The 23,857-nt window shown below is 38.8% G+C and overlaps 1 protein-coding gene across 1 annotated transcript; it reads right to left on the bottom strand.

Annotated features, from left to right (window-relative positions):
* Nucleotides 1–599: 599 nt before the first annotated feature.
* Nucleotides 600–21,957, bottom strand: GABRA6 (gamma-aminobutyric acid type A receptor subunit alpha6). Its single transcript, XM_041397650.1, has 10 exons — nucleotides 21,920–21,957; nucleotides 21,673–21,791; nucleotides 21,378–21,445; nucleotides 19,883–20,103; nucleotides 19,703–19,785; nucleotides 18,982–19,125; nucleotides 18,399–18,551; nucleotides 15,028–15,287; nucleotides 5,668–5,928; nucleotides 600–779 (listed from the first exon to the last, which is right to left on the bottom strand). The coding sequence occupies exons 1-10, from the start codon at nucleotides 21,955–21,957 to the stop codon at nucleotides 729–731; spliced, it is 1,398 nt and encodes a 465-aa protein (XP_041253584.1). The 3' UTR covers nucleotides 600–728.
* Nucleotides 21,958–23,857: the final 1,900 nt, after the last annotated feature.

The raw sequence follows: 23,857 nt of genomic DNA, 5'->3' as shown, positions 1-23,857 counted from the left end.
TAGACCCTGACAAGAAATTGCTTGTTATTAGTCTGGTTGTACTTTAATGGTGACTTTCAACAAAGAAAGTTACACTGTGGTAACCAACCAGCTAAAGCACACAAAAAAGAGCTTATGTTTCCTTTTTTTTCCCTTGTGTCTCATTCTTTATAAGTGTCATCTCAAAGATGAAAATTAAATTAAAAATAATTAATAACTAATCTCTTCTCTTTTGTATGAAAGGGTTAAAACATGATGGAACTACAGCTCCTTTTCACAGGATTTCTATTCAACATTGTTTTGGGTCAATTTCAAGTGTTGGAAATCAGTACAACTCCTAGATTTTCACTGAAACCATGCCAAGTTATACCATTTCAGAATCAGCTGAGTTTAGCAATCCCTATTCTATTAAAAAAACCCAAAACCTTTAATTGATGTTTCATATAAATGTAAACATTCAATTGTTTACAAATGTTTTAGAAGAAATTAATGTTCTTTCCTTTGACAACTAAACAAATAATTTAGAAGAACTTCTGTAGTAGAATCATTGTAAGAAATCTTAAGAAAATATTAATTAGATTGCTAAGAAGTTTGCAGCTCTTGATTTGTCCAGAGTTTGCATCCAGATAATCACCAATAAAAATATTCCCTGCTTGAAAACTGAGATCACCTGTGGACAGACAAATCCTTTGAAGTCTCTTCAATCCTCTGTGACCTTGAGTGATTTGCTTGAAATCCTGAGCTGCTCTTCAGTTGGACTGAGGGTCATTTCGAAAATGCATCGCCGAAGGTTCAAAAAACTGGAAGAAAAGTTTAGAGAGGTTTAAGCTGTGGGTTGTTAACCACTGTTAACAACAACTGAGTTAACCCACAAACCCATGTGATTTCTAACTCTCTCAGCAGACTCAAAATAGAACTGCACTACAAGGAGAATCCTCTTAGAATTTGATGCTCATTACCTGGATCATCAAAGCTCAGTTGTTAAGTATATATGGCAATGACTGTTCCTCCTAACCTTTATTTTTCCAGTGTTTAAACTGAAAAATGATGTAATGACATCCAGTACAAGTTTTATAATACAAATACACTGAAGCTAAATACTTTTCCTGCTCTTGTTTCTTTCTCTGTTCTTTTTTCTTCACACCTGACATCATTAGCATCTTCAGCTTATTATATAACTCTTCTCCTGCCATCCTGCTATGTTCTCTGCATCCAAATAATATTCAGGACTCAGCAACTTTGGTCCATTCAGTGACTTTGTATCTTCCTATGCTCCCAAATATAAAAGCTGCCTCTGCTTCTTTTTCTGGATTTATCATCAAAATTTTAACATCATGTCCTTATCTAGTTTGATTCACTCCATTATTATTTTTTTAATTACATGAGAAACTGTAATATAATGTTACATATAAAAATTAAGATAGATAAATTTAGAAATAAGGTGCATAAGATGATGTGGTAGTGGCATATGCATTGTGAGTTATGTGGCAAAGGTAATAATTGCAGCCCTCTAAAAGGGGACTCCTTGCACTCTAAATCAAGCAAATTTTAAAATAAACTACGGGTGCCATTCATCTACCAAGGTCACTGTCATAAATTAGTATTCAGCTCAATGACTTAGGAAGGTTTAAAACAGAAAAAAGCCAAAATATTCTGTATGACAAAATAAAAAGCTAGAATATCTTTTTCCTCATTTGCCAGAAAGGTTTGCTCTTCTTTCAAGAACTTTTCTATTTGTCCAATTTAGACAAATGTGTCTTTTTCATTACTGTTTAGAGCTTCTTGTGGATGGCAGATATTACTGCTCCCTACAGAACAATATGAACCATAGAAATGTGTCTGTTCCATCCCCCATGTATAAATCATGGGGATGCTACATCCTCAAACCTTCCACCTAATTTAATTTACCTTATATAGAGAGGGAGTAAGCTCTCTTTAGAGTTACTCTGGTGCTTTATTTATTTTTTTCATAGTATAAATAGCACAGTGATATCACTATAATTAGCACCTGTCAGCATTAACTTATAAAACCTTCTGAGAGAAAAAGGGGCTTATCTTACAAGTATCTTACATCCTTTTCTGTGGTCTGAAAACTAGCATCAGTTATTTTGTACATTTTGTAGTCCTTTGGTTATATTAGGTTCTATCAATATGCAATCTAACCAAATGCAGACAGAGAACTTTGCTAGTTTAATTTCTTTATTTTGACCAGTACAGTTGTTTGCCCTGCAATGCTATTGTTACTCCCCAGTGCAAAACCATTAACACTGAAATATCTTATGTATCAAGTTGCACAGTGGACGACTGCTATTGAATAATAATGTTTTCCCAGTTGTTCCAATAGAGAATCAAACCCTTTATTTAAATATTATTGCCAGAAGATGAACGTTATCCCCATCCATGTAAAAAAAAAACATTCAGGTGAATTACTTAATTTTAAGCTAGATTTTTTTTTTCTTTTTTTTTTTTTCTTCAGAGAATGGTGCTGTTTTGATTTAAAATATAGAAAATGGTTAATATTTTAATGAAAGTCTGCTACTAAGCTTCCTAGTTTGCAAAGCTTGACTTGGTGCAGTATGTATGGAAGCAAAAATACAAAGTTCAGTCTAAAACACTTTTGCTGTCTGTCCAGTCCTGGCTGCCCTCCCTGTGAGGGTGCAGAGGCCCTGGCACAGGTTACTCAGAGAAGCTGTGGATGCTTCATCCCTGAAAGTTTTCAGGATCAGATTGTACTGGACTTGGAGCAACCGGGTCTAGGGGAAAGTGTCCCTGCCATGAGAGGGATGTGGAATTCTATGCTCTTCAAGCTCCCCTCCAAACCAAACCAGTCTACGATGATAATATTCAAATGTTTAAAGGTGTACGTTTTATTAAGAACACCTTCTTCTTTATACAAACTTCCAAATCAAAAAATGTCTGTGTAATTTCCATACTCTTAATTTACATGTGTAGTAAGAGAAAAGGTGATTAACCTGAAGAGAAAATTATTAATGGCAGGGGAAGAAAAAGTTATCCAAGGATCACTTTGAAAAATAGTCAGTCCTCAAAGTTCTCATAAATCTTATGAGATACCACACACAAAAATTACTTTTTCATTTCTGTAACACATTATCTAAGCCAAAGAAAATTGCTTAGTAGTGTATTGAACCAAACAGCTTAGAAAAGAGCTCCTCATTTCATGCAACTCTGTGTCATTACACTAACAAGGCTGCTCCTTCCAGCTGAGGCTCTGAATCCGGTACATGAAGTAAAAAACTCTTCTTGCTCCTCCTTCAAAGCCAAAGGCAGAGCCTGGCCAGAAAATAATGACAGCAGTTGAAAATGACCTTTGATTCCAGTGCTTATAACCTGCTTTTACAAACAGGGTCATGAAATGCCTGATCCATTCTCTGTGTACCTCCAAAGCCAGTAGGCAGCTGTTTGGTTTAAGCACATGAATTGGTGAATGATCTTTGTGCTCAGAATGGTGTACTGGAAATTTGTTTATTTCAATAAATTAATTAGATTTTTTTCCTCTTTCTGGTTTTTAAACAAAAGTCCCACGAACTCAATAAAGTACCTTAAAAAAGCTAATATACCTGAAATAATGCACAAAATGCATTTTTTAAATTGAATAAACTGAATAATACTGTAGCAACATTAAATCTGTTAGGCCTGAGGGAGCCAAATATTAAGTTTAACTGCCCTTCAGGCATGCTTTGTTCACCCAACCTTTGTATCTCCTCTCTTTGGAATTAAAAGCTTACATATTTTTAATACATTTTTAAAGCAAAAAGAATCCTGGTTGTTGAAAGTAACAACTGGTGATACAGCACTTGAATTAGAAACCCAGCAGTGTGTACCACAATTATTATTAGTTATAACTGAGTACACAAATGCAGAAATGTAATTTAGGAAGAAGAGCTTGGTCAAAATTTACACAATTGTTTAAATTCTTCATAATTCAAAACACCCCAGCTGTCAATACTGTTCTCTTTTCTAAGTCTTGCTGCTGGATTTCTGTTAGTGTATAATGCTACTACAGAACATAATTTCTGAGCATGTTTGTGAGCTTGCAGAGTAGCATTTAAAAATATTTATAGTCAGCACTTAGTCCTAGATTTTGGAAGAATTTTAAAAGCCTGGTTCTAATGTTATTATTAATATACGAGGTTTAGTGTAAATATTTCATCAGCACCAAGGGAAATGGCAAGTATGTTCCAAATATTTCCAGATCCAGAATGTGAATGGTTTAATCACTGGAGTCTTGGCAAGCTGAGGAGCTGGCCTCTAAACAGAAGTTGTCATGATCAGACATGAGCTTTTTCAATACCTCCCTTCTCTGACTGAGAAAAGTAATTTGCACACATAGTCAATATTTTAAGAGCAGGATCAGTAACTCTGGCACAGATGCTAAATTTAACACTGGGCAGGGCTGGAGTGGCCAGGAGCTGGCAGCTGTGACCTCTTGAGAGACATCTGCAGGAACATTTGTGAGAGACAGTGTCTCCTACCTTCCTGCCCTCACAATTCCATAGAAGCTGCTTGGCAGCACACTCCATCTCTGAGAGACATCATTTTCCAGATCATACTGGTAGCAAAAATTAGAGTCTGCTGGAGCAGCAGCCTTCTAGCAGAGGTGAGGTGCCACCAGTCCGCTGATCAGCACTGTCTCCTTTCTTTGAACTGCAGAGTCTCTTGGCTGCCCACAAGATTTCCCTCAGCCTGCTCTACCTTTAATCTAGGAAACAAAGGTACAGCCTGATCCTCACTCATACCAGATCTCCAGCCTCTGTTTTTATTGATGTAGGGACTTTGTGCATTTGGTGCTATCTAAATACCATCATTATCTCTCTAGCTGTCCTAAATAAACTAAATGTACCAATCAAATTGACTGCAATGTACAGTGAGATCCAAAACTTTATAGCAACGAGGCAAATTAATATCTTTTTTACCAAAGAAATAGGACACCATTAATTTTATTTAGGCAAAAAGGGGGAAAATAGAGATTTAAAGCATTAAAGGCTTAAAGTTTAACGACTGATTACTGACTGATTATTCTAGACATTCTCAATTTACAGAGCACGTGTCTTTTCTGGACCTTATGGATATCTAAAGATGTAATCACTCTGTGCCTCATTCAAACTTAAGAAAAGATTTTTCAGCCTTATTTTCATAAGGCAGTATAATTGATATGAAAAAAACAGGAAAAATGTACTGGCACGTACAAAACTAGGGACTCTTGATTCACAAATTTTATACTGCAGTTATTAATATTTTATACTAGATAACAAACTTTTTGGGGAGATTTATGGTATTAGCTCCCTGAAAAAACCTTGGGATATTAAAGTTCTTATCTCTTTCACTTCATGGCTTCAACAGATATTTCTACCATTCCTTACAACAGGTTAAGAAATAGAAGATTTAAGATCAGTTTGTTTCCTGAGAATGTCATCCTGTGCTGTCTTACAGAGCATTTTCTGCTCAGTGCAGCATGAGTTAGAGAGAAGTGTTTACATTGCCCCTCCTCAAACAGCCTTTCTGCATTGTACTGAGTGCTACAGATGGTTTGTTTGGAGAAAATATTCTAGTATTTCTCAGAAAGGACTGATGAACTGAGTTGCAACAGTAAATGAACAACTGACATAATGCTGGCCAGGTAAACATATTACATATTAGAGATGAGTATTCAGAAACTTTACTACTCACTTCCATAGTGTCTTTTGAAAGATAAACAACCCAGTACACCAGGTTGAATCCTGCAAATGCCACTGGAAAGAGGATCCTGGAATACTGGTCTATTTTACTTGCACCTCCAATAGCTGGTGGTTGTGGTGGGGCTGGTGGAGGAGCAGGCAGAGGCTGACACTGGGATGCAGTGTTTGATATTATGCTGGCTTCAGGAGACTGCTCTGTCTGAGATGCTATGGAGTTCACTCGCTTCTTCAGGTTAGAGTTGGAGTCAGAATGCTGTGAGAGAAAAAAGAAGAGGGAAAAAAAGTGATATTTGGATGTGATATTCACATGCCCTCTGAACAGAGAGAAGTTGTGAGACAAGCAGAGAAGAAAGAAAACATAATTCTTATCTCTCTTGCTGTGCAATATTGTGGAATGCAATATTGAGATTGTTTACCCAAAGTGCGAATGTTTTGTTCCCTTGGCCTATCAGGGAGAGCGTGTGTGTGAGTCCAGACTGTCCCCAGACAGTCACGAGAGAATTGAGATGAGTGCAGCATGTGCAGCTGTGAGCAAGGGTGAGTGCAAGGCAGATTCAGTTAGATGCAATGTCTATAATATAGAATAATAAAGTAATTTAGCCTTCTGATGATGGAGTCAGATGCCTCATCATTTTCTCTCCCTTACACATGCCTGAGCCGCCCCTGCATCAATATTTGGATACAGAGTCTTAGGTTTTGTGATCTTTAGACTTCTTTCCACCTTTTAACTGAACTTTCTGATTTTATTATTGCTTCTCTGCTATAGTGCAATCTCAGAAAATCACAAAAATAATGCATCTGTACAGAAAGATATATATTTTTATGGCCTAAGGCTTGGCTGTAAAGCCATGAAAGAATATGTGCTTTTCACATTGTTAACACTGTGTTAAGTGGAAGTTCCAAGAGAGAAAAAGAGAAGACGGAGTTAAAAGGAAAAGAAGGTAATGGTGTATCTAAATTGTAGTAGGGTGATATGACTGAAGTTTGTGTAGATATGGATCAAGATTAAACCAAACAGCAGTACAGGCTGGCTCAGGTGCAATCTTCCCTGGCTGAACCCATTGATGAGTTTGGTAAACATTGAATGGCATCAAGCAGTCATGCAAGAACTAGAAAAGTGCTGCACAAAAGGCAATGGACTAACTTTACAGCTGCTGAAGACATGAATGCTGAATTGTCCTCTTGTTTTTTCTAGGAAAAAAATTCCTTTTTAAATATATCTCATAATTCCCATAGCACTTCCATGCATACAGATGAAGAAAAATATACTTAGCTGTAATGGGACTATTTTTATTTTCATTTATGGTGAAATGAAACCAAATTACTCCCATATTTTGTGCAGTATTTGCAGCTAGGTCCAATTACTCTTCAGAAAGCTGTATTAAAACTCTTCTGAAAATTCAGCCCAGAACTCAGGGACATGTAGAGCTTGCCTCTTAGTTACTAGGCTAAAATGTACATTAATTTTGTACATCTGTTTTATTTGGGACCACAATGCCATTATTTTACTTTCACAAGAGTAGAAGTGATAGAGTTCTTCCTTGCAGAAATGATTAGGAACAGGACCTATCCCAGGCTCTAAACCTGCTCTAATGGATATCAATTGCTCCCTTTCACAGTAGTGTCAAATAGGAGGAAATATTCAAAAACCTTGCTGCTCCTGCCACATCCCAGGATGGCCATTTGTGGATGCATGGCAGCAGCTCTAAGATTCATCTGATGGCTGAGAAAACACAGAGGGATGCCAAGAGTGACTTTGTTTGTTTGTTGCTTGTTTTGAGATGAAGTACTGTAGTGTTCTGTTAATATGGAGCTTAAGCCTAAAACTTTGTCCATAAAATTAATTTCCCTGATTACTGAGGAAAAATCTTGTGCACAAAATCACATAACATACACAGATGTTCATGGATTTGAATACAAAGCTTTTTCGGTCAGCAGAACGAGATGACCAAATGGCTGAAGCAGATGAGGGAAGTCTTGGACAATGTAAATAACTCCCAAAATAACAGCACATACATCTATAGTAAAATGGATGACTAACACTGGAATGATTTTAAGGTAGAAAAATGCTATTAGATAGGCAATTTCCAAAGCCATTCATTGGGAGTGATTTAATGACAACCATTCACATAAATGTAGCCTGCTGTCAGCATTTTTGGGATTTATCTTGCAGGATTTCTAAGCATGGGAACAGATTTTAGTCAATCAGATAAATGACTGAGTCACTAAAAGGAAAAGAAGCATTTTCTGATACATTTCCACTCTTGTACTTGGGCCACAATTTCTAGATAACAGACTAACCTAACACAACTGGTGTCTCCTGGGTGACTTAAAATAGCTGTAACAAGAATTATCCTTCCAGAAGTCATTGTTACTGTCAGAGAATCAGAACAAGTGACATTTCCACAACAGGATGCCAAGTTCTGTTCATGAATGAATGGACTGGCATCCAACTAAAATTAGGGAGAGATGGATTTCTCACAGCTGATTTTAATCTAAACAAAAGGTGAAGAGTTAAGTAAGTTTTCCTTACTTCAAAAGGAAAAATGTACTTTTTCTCTATGTAGTTCTCTTACCTTTTGCTCTTTTTCTTCCCCTACAATCAATCATCACACATCAATTTGCCCTCTATACATTATATGACTGGTGTCATGCTCTGAATGGGTATTAAAAAGCATTCCTGCTCTGGAACACAGATGTTTCGTTTTGTATTTTGCAGTAACACAGAAAGCAACAGGCAGATTTAAATGGAGGATGAGCCACAGATGTGTCACAGAAACAGAAAGAGGGTTATCCATGTCCACTTGCGCTAATCATAATAATAATAATCCCCCTCTCTGAGCAGACTGCCTGGCTGAGCCTGCCTGCCTGCTTTCACTCAAGCTCTGTTCCATTTGCCTGCATGCCCTGCTTTGAACAGAACTGTACAAGTTGTAAGGCATCTTGTTTTTTCAATCTTGTTTTTCAGTGTCTGTGGAATAACTTGACCTTTTGTGGAGACTGTGTGGTTCCTAAAAATACAAGTGTTAAGTTGAATCTTAGTCCTTTTTAACTACAATATTCTGGTACAAGGAGGGTCAAATTCTACTCTGGATTATTCAAGCGTGAATCAGGAATTATAGTGCTAGGTGACAGAGTTAATAGTAAGTAGAACAGATGTACTGTATGGTCTTTAGATGATGTTTAGAACTGAACATATTTAGAATGTGGAGGTAGGAGAATCTTTGTGATCATTTGAATAAGCACTTGGAAAAGTGTAATCCTGGTCATTATTTTATTTATATTTATTAAATCTTATTCCTATAAAAGGAGGATTGCTAAAGTAGGAGGATTATCTCAATGTGATTTCATCTCAGGAAAAACCCTGAGTAGTTCTTTTAACTATCTTTAACAGTCCTGTGTCCCCGTAACAGCAAACTCAGGTCAAATCTATTTTCTTCTAAATCCCTACTCAGGATATGGAATTCTAAGTCCAAATTTATCTCAGATGTGTAATGAGGATGTCTCTCAGTATGGGAGTTGTTTGTAGCCCAGACTGCTGCCCCAGAACCACAACTCATATTTTTCATTGGAATTCACTGCTAAACCAAGAACAGGAGGCAGAGAGGAGACCATATAATTCCATATTACCGCTGTTCTCAACAGCAGCTACAGCAATTTGTCTACTGTATCTAGATTTAACTTCTCCTTTTGACAAAGATTACATACACTAACATCATGAAATGCTAACAAAACAGAGAAAATGGAAATGAATAGCCTATTTTGCATCGCTTCCAGAGCCAATCACTCAAGTGAGGACTGTTTTACAAGCAGCAAGAACAAGAAGCCTGAGGCACAGCACACTCTGTCGTAAGGAAATAATGGATTTTCTGGAGTTACTGAACCTTGATTCAGAGGAACTCTTGCACTCATATGGAATGTTAGTCCCATCAGGCAATTAAACTTGCAGCTCTGTGTGAGGAGGCAGTGACACAGAGCAGATTGCCAGGCCATTGTTTAATGTGAGACACCACCGCACTGCACTAGGCAGCACTGGTATGTAAATGGCCTGTAAGGTACAGCCTGCCTTCTTATAGAGCTTTGCAGCCAAGCTATCCATCCCCTGGAGAGCTCACAAAGCACTCTCCTCCTGTCCATAAAGCTCTGCCCTCTCACAACCTTCCTCAATATCACTAGAAGTTGCTTATACTTAGAGTATCTCAGGAGGCTTTCACCAAATTTCTTACCTTCCAGATCTAAAAAAAATACAGCATACATAACCTTGGAGAAAATAAAATTCTTTGTCTGCTTTTTCTGATTCTATTGGTGCATGCTAACTGTGATTTATGAATGCACTTTGTTCTTATGTTTCTTTCCCTCAAGAGATTTCTGTAATTCATATTTGTAGAATTCTCTCCTCTGTTGCTTTGTACTGCAAATGCATATTCTCACTATCAGTTTAGTTTATGATCTAACAGCAACATCAGTCTCTTATATATGCAACCCAGATACTAACTTTAAAAAAATGAATATCTGTATGTCCTTCCTTATCTCTCTTTTACTCACATCTCTTTTTCCTGCTTGCAATGCAGTAAAAAGAGGTTCATGAGAATAAACTCTAAAGGTTTAGATAAAAATAATGTGTTAATTCTTTTCTTCATAATTTATTTGATTAAAGACACTGAACTTTCCTTATATCAAAATACACAAACACACAAACCAACCTAGAGCTCAGTGTCTGTGTCAATCAAAGGCAGAATGCCTAATTAAATATAAAACTTTTTTTTTTTTTTTGCCTCTGCTCATTAGTAGATACAGTTTGAGAAATTTCAACCATTACAGACATAACAGCGTGCTAGTGACTTATCTCCCAAAGGGGGAGTTAAACATGGTTTAGCCCCTACATCCACCAGTGTGATCTGCAAAAACTCTCCTTAGCTCTTGAACAAGCCATATGCAGCATCTTCCAGCAGGAAAGTTCACTACACTATGCAACATCTTTTGGTGGTGTACTAAGGAACCTCCTTCAACACAGTCCTGTGCAGTTTCAGTATCCACCTCATGGCACAGATTCATTATCAACCCTAATTTGGACACTTCAAATGTCTCATCTGTGGGATCTGATTTAAAAAAAAAGTCTATTGCAAATAACGTGTGAATTGCTATAAACAGTGTCCTGCATAATCAAAAGCTGAGTGTAGTTTAGAAGTCATTAACAGCCCTAGCTTCAGGCATCTCTTTAGGAATTTTAAATTACCTTTGCTAGAAACACTGAGGAAAAACATGCAGACTTGTTTTCATCATTTTTTACCCTAGTAAAAGGGTTAAATCACTTAGGTTAAATTGCTCACTTAGAGCAGGGAAAACCACACTCAACTCCTTTCTTAACCTCCACGAAATGAAATTCACTTCTCTCAGAATATAGCCTGAACATCAGGTGAGAGTGAATAAGGGGAGAGGCTGTTACCTATTACTTCAAAGCTATTTTATTTTGCATGGAAAAATCTAAATATCTATATAGGCAGGAAGCATAACTGAAAAATACCCAATGCCCTTTGTATTAAAATTGCTGTCATATAAACCAGATATGCAGTAAGGAGTGCACAGACTGGAACCCTGGTCATTCTCTTTTCAAAGGGAATGAGCTATGGTAGAGTTTCTTCCTAACATTGATTTGTAGCATGCCAGAAAAAACATATAATTGGCACAGAGCCTCTCTGCTGTCAAAATATGTTTTTACATTAAACAGATTTAAATTTTCAAAGCCATGTTTGGTTCTTAAATCTATCAGTGTCTGCCCATATGTTTTTCTCCTATAATTAAATTTACTTGATTTTCTTACTACCCTCCTGAAAAAAAAAAAGTACTGGGATTAGGCCTCAATGTTTCAGTCAAGACCTTAAAGCATATAGCTGTTTTAGGATGATACCTAAAGCGTGGTTGGTGATCCAGTTACACCAGGATACTCATTAAACATAATCAATATATTCTGACATAATGGTAGGAAACTAAATCCTCTATACCATTTACATACAGCTGTTCTGCAGCTGGCCAGGTTTAAAAAGAATAAGAATCCTTTCCAGCCCAAGCTGTGTTGTTTTGAAAAAAGGCTGGAGGGAGAAGGAAGCTCTCCCAGAGGTATTTCACTGCTCTGTGCTGATTTCTGTTAAAACATGAGGACTTTTAGAACATAACTGTGAGCAAGCTGTTACAGAGTGGTAATCTTTTGTCTTTTACAAGTAGCCTCTCACATGGAAAGGATGTCTTTTGATCCATGGGGTTACTCCCTGATCATCCCACAAAGCATTTCTGCCAATGGTCTGCTCACACAGTATTACCAATCCCCTTTCCCTGCAACTTCCAGGACTGGGATCTCCCTGGGAAAAGAAAACCATCAAGAGGAAACAATGCAACTGATGTAGAAAAGATACATTTGAAATGGATTTAAAAGCTAAATGCCATCATGGTTTTATATGTGTATGTGTAAGACGTTTGGTTTTGACATGCTAAAAACAGCTTCCACCATATGAGTAAGAACAGCTTTGTGTCAGGGTCCAGATGAATGCTCAGCTTGCTGCCCTCGTGTTCTGCAGAGGAACACCCATAGTTTTGTACTTCACACAGGGATTGCCTGCAGCTGATGGAGAGAGCAAGCCAAATCTGCTCTCAGTTAACTGAGGTAAACAGAGAGGCTTTCCTGGAGCCAGCCCAGGCCTGCTGGGCTCTCTGCTGAGCACATGGGCACAGCCTCATCTCTCTTGCTGACCCCACCACAGTTCAGTGGCTGCAGCATTTTCTCCTACTTTCATTCTACAGTAGAGCAGAATTTGGTGATCTAACATATTTCTTTTCTGAGTGTACAGGTTTTTTTCTCTACATTATAAAAACCTGTGTGAGAGACTTTATTTGAATAAAGTGAAATTTTAAATAAAATTAACTAGACTGAAGGGGAAAGAAGGCTGCTTAATATTTTACATTTTTTGTTTGGTTTTTTTTCACAAAAACTTTAATCTGGAATCACAAAATATATATATATATATATATATATATATATATATATATATATTCTGTAGATATGTTTGTCTTGACTCCAGCCCTCACTCTAGCAGGATACTGAGTATTATGCTCTGTGCCTTAAAAATAACTGCTCTAGGACCAGTAATGTAGCTATAGAAGCACAAGGCCCAGTGAAAATGACAGTCCAGAGGAAATGGTCATACACATGCAATCAGCCTGTGTTAAATACACTGCTAGCATTCAAATTAGACACTTCAGGACTGTGTCATATGAAATTATATCACTGACTGCAGTCTATCTATGGATGCGTCGACATACAAAAGTTCCTTCCCCCTTATCTCTACCAAAGGAAAAAAACAGGAATGAAAAAAGAAAAGCTTCTTAAAATCTGTTATCCTATAATCACTCATTTTTCCCAGAATGCCCTTGGAAGGGAACCTTTTAAATCCAATAGCTAATTCTTCTAGAAACCTTTTTGACTACATCATCTTGCCCTCAATTTTAGGTACCCTTTGTTTTTATGATCTCACTGAGTTTGCTCTTTCTCTTACTGCAGTTCTCACAGAGAGCTGATCCTGGGAGGAAAACATACTGGATGTACAGGGCTTGAAAATGGCTGTCTTGCCTTGAGAAAGATGAGGTCTGTAGAATTTTGTGGACATTGTGGGCTGTTCTAGAGACTGAGTTTACTTTAGGGCCTAAATGCTATGGGATTTACTACTCTTCTAAATCTGTATGCTGTCAGCTAGATGTAAATAATTTTCTTGAGGAGATTGGTGCAAGGTGCTTCCTAGATGTGTATTTTATTCCTAGATGATTTCTTTTTTCTTTTGTTGGTTTTTACTTGGAAAACCTAACAATATTTACAAAACAGGAAGGAGGGTCTTCAGTTTGCTCTTTGCTTGTTTAAGACTGAAGACCTTGATGAGAAACTTGAGCCTTTTAACTTCTTTATCTTTTATTCATTTGTTCAACAAAAATTTTATGCCTGGTGCCTATCTTGGTCAGCTGGGATTCATAGATCATGTAAATTTGGAAGAGCCCTATCATCAGAAACAAGTTCTTAGCTTATCTGGGCAGAAGCAGGAGATTATTTTTGGATCAGTTGTTTTCCTGAGACTGGGAATGTGAGGGGAGTGGCCACAGTGGCTCTGAATGCACCAGCAGCATGCGCAGAGTCAGCCTAAATGTTTTCATATTGCTCAGCAGGGACTTTTCAGGGAAAACAAAAGTAGTATTTTTTGTTTTGTTTTTTTCCTTTCTAGTAAACCTCCTTATGGTTAACTCAAACTTGAATAAGGAAGTGTGTGAAAGACAGATACAAGCTGTTGTTCCTCTTCAAGATGTAGTAGCTATCAATATTTTCTTCAAGCTATATAAAACCAGGAGAACTTTTTGATTTTTCTTTTCTGATAGCCTGTCCTCCAAAAAAAGAGTCAGCAAAACTTATCAACTATGATTTTAATAGTTTGAAAGTAGTTAAATGTTGTAACTTTAACTGCTATTTATCAACAAATGTGGAAAAATTACTCTTTGGTGGGTAAGGTGTTGCCTTGGTATGGGCACCTCTTAGACTGACTCCCTTATTCAATTATGGATTCAGAGGTTTTGCAAAAGGTCATTCAAATTGTTATTTCTCTAAAAATAGAAATCATGGGGGTAGTAAAACTGATTTTGAAACAGGAAGGCCACAATGATAAATAGATGAACATATGCTGTGAGACAGCATTCACAATTTAGCATGAGATTTACAGAGTGAAATTTGCAAGCAATTCTGACACAGTTTTTTGATACTAGAAAGACTTCCTCTCTTTCACGTGTACTAAAATCTATCCTTCATTTATGTTTTTTCTCCTCAAAGCTTCCACCAACACAGTTTTCAGTAAGGTAAGAGATGCCAAGTTTATGTATAGGCTAACTACCCATCTTCCAAACAGCTCACTTATGGTCCATACCCCTGCACTACAGTGATCCCATAATCATCTGGCCAACGCACATGTTCATTCCATTAAACACTGTCACACAAACTCTGCAGACTTGCTGGGAACAACAGCTGCCTGCCCACACTGCCTACAGCACTGCTCAGGAGAAGTATCATGGATAACAGTCTAATGGCTTTCCTTAAATATCTTGCCAAATAAACATCCCTCTAGAAAATCATATTGCAAATTTAAATAAACACTACAAATAAATGAAGTATTTTCATTTTCTGGAATCAGAACAATGCTTTGATAAATAGACACAATCTGGTTACATAATCTGCTTCAGGTTAAGATCACTTTAATATTGTTTTGCATTCACTACTTCAGCTGCCTGTTCCTATATGATGCTTATTATCAGAAAAGCGAGCAATTACCGAGACAATCTCGTCCTCTGCCGGTACAGTTGCTGCTGATAGTGCTGCTGCCAGTGCTGCTGCCCTGGCTGCCTTCCTCATTGCTCTCTGAGCCTGGAGATTGGTGAAGTAGTTGACAGCTGCAAACTCAATAAGTGCAGAGAAGACAAAGGCAAAGCACACGGCTATGAACCAGTCCATGGCGGTGGCGTAGGACACCTTGGGCAGAGAATGGCGAGCGCTGATGCTTAAAGTGGTCATCGTGAGGACTGTGGTGATTCCTTGGAAACAAGAGAAAGAAATGGGGGGCATTAGAACTTGGCTTCAGCCCTGATACTCTTAAATTCACATATATGAAAAAAGCCATTTTGATTTTAGCTGTAATCCTACATCCCAACAAGACTCCTAAGTATTTTGTATCCTTAAATAACACATGTATACTGGATTCAGCATCTAAAAGGTCTGGAAAAACTTCCTTAATGCATTGAGGAGACTAAAAGATAACAACATTCTACATGGGACAGCTTCTTAGAATTGTGATAAACATGGCTATAACAAAATCCAGGCTCAAAATATGAAGGAGGTTTTCCTTGTGGGTTAGTAAGTAGAATGTTTGGCAGAAACCTGGATTCACATACTGTCATTCTCCAACAGTGATCCTCTCTTTCTCCTGTTGTAGTACAAGACAGATCATGGCTTACAGAACCCTCACAAATCAGTCAAATTCTACATTAGAAACAGTCAGAGCCTGATCCAAACATTTCAAGTAACAATGCTTTGGTCTCCTGAGCTGCTGTCTTTAATCACTGGATACATTTTTTTAAGATTCACTAAGAGTATCTTGATTTGAAAGCTCCCCTAGCTACAGACAGGGAAGGACAGAAAAGCTACTTCTCTAGAGCTGCTTATCTATTTTCACAGAGCAAATCTGCTCATGTAACCCATGGGCCCCATGGTGTTCGTCACATGAATTCATGAATTTATTCTTTCTGTTTTGGAGTGTACAGCATTAATAATGTAGGAAATATACTTACTTCCTACTGCTGCCTGATACAAGCAAAAAATGCAAGAACAAACTCATCATTTAAATACAAGCCTCCGTGACTCATATTTACTTATAATTATGCCTGCTAGAATGTAAAAACTGTGGGTATTTAAAGACAGTAAGGTGGAGAATATCCTCTTCTATTTTCTGCAGCTGGGAAAGGGTAGGTGGCAAAGTAAAAGATGTTTTAATGTCATATTGGGATGGTCATGTTGAGTTGATGAAGCAATATGCTATGAGTGATGCTCAGAGGAAAGGATGCAGTGTCATAGCATACTGCAGCATCCAGAAAGGGTGACATTATTTTCAGAGCTTCTCTGCAACTCTTTCACATGATGTGGCTTGCCAGCTGTCTGAGGTTAACTACATCCCAATGTCATTACTTATCACGTTTTAATGAAATACAAATAGGAGATGGTATAGAAATATGTAGGATTCCTACTTCTCCCAAATCTGCCAGACTCATTTTATTATATGAATACAACTATGCTGAGATGTATTTTAATTTCAAAGGTCCAGGGTGAACTCTTTGAAATGACGTGTGATTAGATTAGAATCTGTCCATGTGCTAGTTAGTAATAAAATTGATATATTCTGTATCTGAATAAAAACTTACTGCAGCAGGAATTTAACTTAGGAATACGTCTCCTGTTCTTTTACAGATATAGATAAGAATTCTCTCCATGTGGAGTGAATATTGATGAAATGCTCTGCACTGTGGAAAGCTACTTCATCAAACTGAATACCAAATTGCAGTTGGTAAACTGTGCAACTGCTGATTGTTTACCTTTGTCTTTACATTTTGAACACTTCTTGGTAAGTTTTGAAGGATGTGTTACATAATGCAAACACTGAAATCTGATAGCTGGCATCCATTTTGGAGGTAAACAAAGCCCTTAAATTATTTTGTGCTGAAAAACTGGTTTAGGCACATTGTTATTCTTCTACTATTAATTTCTCTTCTTTCAAACTTAGTTTTCAGAATTACAAGTAAAAGTGAAAATTCATAATTCAAGTATTTGCAGTATGATGCATTTTAAACCTTCTCCATTTTAAAATTTTCTTTTTCACTGAAAAAGACCAGAAGTCTTTTTTTTGTCATAAGGAATTTGCCCTTTTTTCCTTAGATTAAGGTATTCAGAATCCATGGGATTTTGAACAAGTCAGGACTACAAATTCAGACTGTGCCCTGGGAGAAATACAAATGGAATAATTCTTTTAAAATGCTATCACTATTTTCCACAATACAGAAAGGAGTTAATTTTACTCTTTCATAAAATGTTTTCTCAAGTCCATGTTACTCTTCAATACAACACCTAGGGACTGTTATTCCAGTTTGGGGTATTTAAATAATTATTATCAAATCAGCTACAGACCTACTTGCACAGCTCTTCAGGCATGTACAGTTACCTTCCATGCCCACAAGTATATGTTACTCAAAATGTAGAGGATGTGACTCTACAATCCAGGCAGCATCATATCTGGAGTATAAACCTCAGATATATATGAACCAGGAGGCTCAAAGCTTTGAGAGCATTAATTCAAACCACTGGAAAGAAAGAAAAAGGCCCTGCCATGCAGTATGGATATATCTTTCTCATTATAACTTCAACCTGTGCTAGGGACATTATTCATCTCACTGATCTTTATCCATCTAAAGCCCTTGTTACCTTCGTAACCAAGGGGAAGAGAGCACTCCAGAATGAGTGTTAGATGGGGTACCTTATGTCAGATAACAACTCCATTCCATCTGATTTTTTTCCTTTTAAAGCTTTAACTCATACTGGTTTCATGAGACAATAAATCCATAGGGGAAAAAAAAATCTCTTGAAAAAAAATGACATTTACTTTGAAATTGTCCCTTTCTGCATACAAAAATACAATTGGAATACAATTGAAAATTGTCACAAACAAGTCTGGCTACCCAAACATTCTGAGTCAAGAATTTTGACCCTCATAGGCAAATTGACTATCATTTCACTTTAGTATTTACTTTTGCTGACTGAAACCTAGTAGCTGCCTTTCCTAATCCCCCCTGGCTTGCAGTATCTGATTGATACAATGAATTCAATACAGTGAATGAAATGAATGACAAAAGGAAAAACACAAATACCAGCCACGGTTCTTGCTGGAACAGATTCTTTGTTAATCCAAAACACAACTTGAGACAAGACGACAGTCATGATGCATGGAATGTATGTCTGAATGAGATAGTAGCCTATTTTCCTCTGCAGATGGAAATAGAGCAGCTGGAGTGAATATTCTCCTAAAACAAACAAGTAATGAAAGGAATGAATGAATGAATGCTGGATGTGATGCTGAGCTCAAAGACCTTAACACAGCATACCAAAAACTGTCCTGGCTGGAACAGACTCCTTGTTAATCCAGAAAGACACCTGAGAAAGAATGACTGTCATAATGCAAGGAGTGTATATCTGTATCATGAAGTAGCCCATCTTCCTTTGCAAGTGGAAATAAACTGTCATGATTACATATTCACCTGTTAAGAGACAAGTATGTCAGCATTATTCTGGCAACATGTGAGTGAACATTATTGGCTTAAACCCAACATAATATGTTCTGATGAAATCACAGACCTCTTAGTGCATAATAAAAATAAGCTGCTTAAAAAAGGTAAAATGACCTTATGGAAACAGAGCAGAATAATATTCATTTTATGCATTGTTTTTACTGGGGTGGAGAGGCAGTGGGCATTCTTAAGAATCTCATGACAAAATTTTGTGTTTGATGGGACTGTACTGAAAAGCTGTCTTTTAAGAGACAATGGTTAGAGTGGTTAGAGTCTATCCAAGGGTTTTACATTTTAAAATGGCAAAAGATAATTAATTTCATTATATATGAAAAAAACCCTGTAATTTATTATCAAGATGTTTCACAACACCAGTAGTTTCCACATGGCTCCATCTTACCTGTGTTAGATTTAATTGTTTCACTAGATACAGTTTGTCCTATGAGGTCATACTGCAGAAGACTGGAAGACTCCTGTGGTACTTCTACTGAATGCAGTGGTCCTTTTTTCCAAGTATAAATTATTTCACTTTTTGGATAAGCATCTGAGAAATAGAGGGTAAAATGACCATGATGTATTTTATAAGCAATTGAAAAAATAAACAGAATAATCCCTTTTGCAGCTCAAATGCCCACAGAAACATGCATCCTACTCCAGTAAGTTCCTAACCTCATTAATGGCAAAAAAAAAAACAAAACCAAACCAGTAAGAGAATGGCTGAGGTGGGACCTGAGATGAGCTAGCTGTCACTTCTTAATTTGCTATAAAACATGCACATTGATTACCACAGCTCAACTAAATATTTTCAAAATTGGTTACCACAGACTCCATATTTTCAAAATTATATGTAATATAATAAATGTAGCAGAGGTTTTATGATTTGTTGAAGGACCAACTTTGACTACCAGAAGTGTACGAATAATAAACAATAAAATATGCTTCAGCAGTCACCCTTCAGTGAATAAATCCATGTCTATATGAATGGTATGAGTCTCAGAGAAAAAGGTAAAATTCTAGTATAAAATACAACTTAAAATTTCAGCTATGTCACTAAGTTATATCTTAGGATCTTCTGACCAAATGTGTTACTTTAATAAACTGAAAGATACAGAAAAACTTACAGCTTCCAAATTTCAATGGACAAGCATGTCCGTCCATTGGGAAGTTCACCAAGCGCATAGGACAGTCAGCATTAATGGTTAGTCTAGAACACAGTTGTAGATAATGAAAAAATATGGTACAAAGGAAAATTCTGACAGAATCAAAAATACAGGTCAACCAAAAGCAGAACAAACTCTCACCTCATAGTGTAAAGAATAGTTCCATTCTGCATAATTCTGAAAAGTTTGTTAGGAGTTGTCATATTGTGAGCAATAGATTTTTTTCCATTTCTAAAAAACGTGTCTGGTGTCCAAATTTTACTGACCATTAAATTGTTCAGTCTCAAAATTTCTGTTGGCCCACTAAACTTCAGCCTCTCATCAGTCCACGTCTGACGAAAGAAGACATCCATTGTGTATTCCTGCGGAAAATAAATAGGGGTTGACATCTGTGTGGGGGTCGGCAGTCCCAAGTGGCTGTGGGGACAGTAACTCCATGAGACACTCTAACACACAGGTCATGGCATTTCATTTACTGCTTAAACACTCAATCCTATTATCATTAAGTAGTTACTAAAAAAGTCATGCATGAAAACATATCCTATTTTCTTGTTATTTGAAGAACAGTTACAAATGAAGCAGTGAACAGATAATTGGACATGAGTAAGGAAAAAAAAACAACACTCATTGTACTCTCATAGATATTAATTTAATTCAAAGTGACTGAGGTCTAAGAAAATACAAATGTGTACCTTTCAAAGTGAAAGACCAAGCTATCAGTGTTTAATTGCCAGAAACAAAAAGACATGCTCAGTGACTCTTCTGCAGCTTCCTTTGGATATTCACAAAGTGAGGACTGATCTGAGTCACATCACAGTAGGATTATGGTGTCAAGTTAATATTAAACCAATGGGACTTTTTTCCAAGAATTCTTAGTAATATTTTCACAAGTCTTCAGAAAAGAGCTCTCTGCAGAAGTTGCTTAGGAAACAGAGCTAAACCTGGCCAGGGACAAGTTTTGTAAGAATGCAAGTTATGCCTTCTCTTTGACTGATGAAGAGCAGTGGAAAACCTTTGGTAGTACTTGGAGCCCACAGTTCCCAGCCTGCAGACTGGATTGCAGGCTCAGGTGCAGAGCTGATGTTAGAGGGGTGTAGAACGGCAAAAGCAGCAGCCCAAGTCAACCTCTAGAAAGAGAACAGCAATGCCACCCTCACTTCCATGACTTATCGTGCTCCTGGGGGCTACTGCTGTAGTTGCCCAAGTCTGAACCTCTGTCTACACAGACTGAGTCCACCCAAGCCTGCGGCTGCCTGAGTGTGGGGCACCCAGCATGACCAGGGCAGTTGTGCCAGCAATGTCAGCTGTGCATTCCCCCGCAGCTGCTCATTCGGTTGCCTCCTAGCAGGCAGCGTTCCCCAGAGCTGTGCCGGGACACGGGCGCTCACCATCCTCTTCACAGGGCTCAACAGGCATCTTTTACCTGCGGCCGTGCCCTCACCTGGGGCTGTGTGCGCCCAGCCCCGCTGGCGCGGCCGGGAAATAGCTGTATGCAGCTCTGGCCAAACTGCTCTGCTGGGCCCTAGAGATTGTCAAAGAGATTAAGCCTCGTAATCTGCTTTAATGACGGTCAACTCAGATGCCACCGTAATGAATCCCGGGAAAACAGAGCAGGGGCGGCCAGCGGGGCCCTTACCATCTCCACGTCGGACACCGGCCCGAAGCTGGTCACGTAGATGTCAGTCTTGACTTCTGTCACGGCGCCTGCAGGACACGGAGAGGGGCTGGGAGAGGAGCGGGGCCGGGGCTGCGGGACCCCTGTTCGAGGGCACGGGAACTTTGCTGCTCGCCGCCGCTTTTGGACTGCCACCACCTCCCTCCCCCGCTCCTGCCACGGCCGCGGGACGAGCCGCTCCTGCCCGGGGCAGCCGGAGCGCTGCCTCGCCCTTCCCCACCCGCCGGCTGCCCGAGGGACGAGGCTTCCCCACTACCTCCAAATCCCGGTCGGAGCCTGTTGTCGTAGCCGTCCAACAACTTGTCGAGGATCCGAGTGATGTTTTCCGAGTAGAGGTCCGCCCGGTCGCCCTGGTCTCCCAGCGCCGTCCCCACGCTGCGGGGAGAGGCGAGTCCCCGTCAGTGCCGGCCCGGGGGGCGCAGGGAGAAAGGGCAGAGCCCCTCCCGCCCCTCCGGGCTGCGGGGAGCCCTCGGGGGTCGGCGTGGTGGCGGGGGCTCACTCACCTCACAGCCACACACGCCCAGGCGAGCAGCAGAGCCATGCCGCAGGTGTGTGCGGGCTCAGGTGCCCTCAGACCCGTCAGCTGGAGCCAGTGTCGGCGCTCATCCTTGCCCCGGGTGAGCTGTGGCAGAGCTCAGCCCCGGCCGCCTCAGCCCCGGCCCCGCGGCCCCGGGCCGGCCTGTGCCCGCGGCGGCTCCGTGAGGGGTGCCCGCGGCGGCTCCGTGAGGGGTGCCCGCGGCCGTGCGTGTCCCTCGGACTCGCCGCCGCCGTCCAGCCTCATCTGACCGCTCCACCGGGGGAATTAGGGTTTGAAGGGACGGTGCGCGGTCGGAGAGCAGTGACAATAATCGAATAAGGCATTAGGGGAGATTAAAAGGAAGAAATCCACTGCTAGTTTTGGCATGGAATTAGCAGGGACCCGTTAGGAAATCTGGAAAAGCGCTGGCATCTTGCTGATAGAGATTATGTTAGAAATGGCCTCAGCTTTTATTATGTTTATGGTTCACAGGGAGATTATTATGCAGCTTCCACATCATTAAAACTTTGGCGGGGGGGGAACCCTACAGTTTACAATTTACTGGGGGTTTTAACCTTTCTCAACAGTTTTCCTGTAGATCAATTGTACAGAATTGTACAGAGTCTTCCAGTATCTAAATGTTGATATCTGGACATTGGACACTAAAAGTTGGTTCTGGTTCAGATTTCTACATTTGTTTGTTGGGTTTTTTTGTTTGTTTGTTTGTTTGTTTTTGTTAATACTAAGCTGTTTTGGAGGGTTACACACACAGATTTCACTCAGACTTTAAACCAAGGCATTACCAGGACTTTTGTTAGAACTGGAACTCCTTACTTTTAAACCACTGGGATTATATATCATTACTAATTTTGTCCTGATAAGTACTGACTGGATCATTACTGTCCCTTCCTTTAGTAGGTGTGTTAATGTAGTCTGCCCTAAAGGAAAAAGTTCACACTGCTCCAGGTTTCTGTGTGGCTTTATTACTTCTCAAGAAAACAGTGAATGAAGCAACACCTTGTCATTTAGCTACACTGTCAACAAAGGAATTGGGTCCATTTTCTTTACATGGTAATACAGAGAGAGTAATAAATATACCAAAAAAAATTAGTTGTTTTCATAATATTTTGTTGCATAGGCCTCATTTTCTCAGCTCCTAAGAAAATATTTTAGTTATCAAGAAATGGAAAAATGTATTCACATGAAACTAGGAAAATCACGTATTTATTCAGGAGTAAAAGTAGATTAAGACTGACACAGGAGTTCTGTGCTCAAGTTTTGTGTTTTAGAGAGACTGTGATGCTACAAAACCAAGAGAATTCAATGATGTGATCAAAAATATAAGATATCCTCTGTCACTGAGTCCCTTTCCCTTTTGCCATGGGCAGTAATGTGACATAATCCACATAGGTGGGCTCTGCATTCTGCCAGAGCTTCAGGTCTGCCTTTGAACAGTTGGAAACATGAGCTCCTGACAGTCCCTGGAAATGCTCTCTGAATACACCAATGTGAATTCTGTGAATTCACCATGGGCTGGTGTAGCTCAGGATTTTTCTTGGTATTCAGAACCATTTATCTGCATTAATTTTTTCATGGACAATACTACTGCATCTATGAAAAATCAAAGGTTTGTATGAAATACTAAATGGAACAGGGAAAAAAAGAAAAGGAAATTCAACAAATGAGAACCTTCTGGGGATATGTTCTTGTCTCTGGTCTTGGTTAAAATCTATCACTTGAAACTTTACCCCATTTTTCACTTATGTTTAATCTTAGACATGTGTGAGGTTTCTTGTGTGAACTCTTCTCAGAATATTAAAACTGTACTTAGCATGTAAACTTCATTAATATTCATCTTTGTAAATATGCTCACATTAATATTAAATATGTAAATACACTTAAAAGTTAAAGGCTCTTTTTAAAT

This window comes from Onychostruthus taczanowskii, unplaced genomic scaffold (assembly GCF_017590055.1).
Source record: "Onychostruthus taczanowskii isolate IOZ18803 unplaced genomic scaffold, ASM1759005v1 scaffold14, whole genome shotgun sequence".
Classification (NCBI taxonomy): domain Eukaryota; kingdom Metazoa; phylum Chordata; class Aves; order Passeriformes; family Passeridae; genus Onychostruthus; species Onychostruthus taczanowskii.
The sequence above is the reverse complement of the archived record's forward strand: the minus strand, read 5'-3'. Positions and strand labels throughout refer to the sequence as shown.

Bases quoted from the DNA above. Each gene is read 5' to 3' on its own strand.
- GABRA6 (XM_041397650.1), bottom strand. From the start codon at position 21,957: ATGGCTCTGCTGCTCGCCTGGGCGTGTGTGGCTGTGAG. The intron at 20,104-21,377 runs GTAAGGGCCCCG...TATTTTCCGCAG, and splicing joins CGGTGTCCGACGTGGAGATG to GAATACACAATGGATGTCTT. The intron at 780-5,667 runs GTGAGTAGTAAA...CTTTTCTTCCAG, and splicing joins TTTCAAAAGACACTATGGAA to TTTTTTGAACCTTCGGCGAT.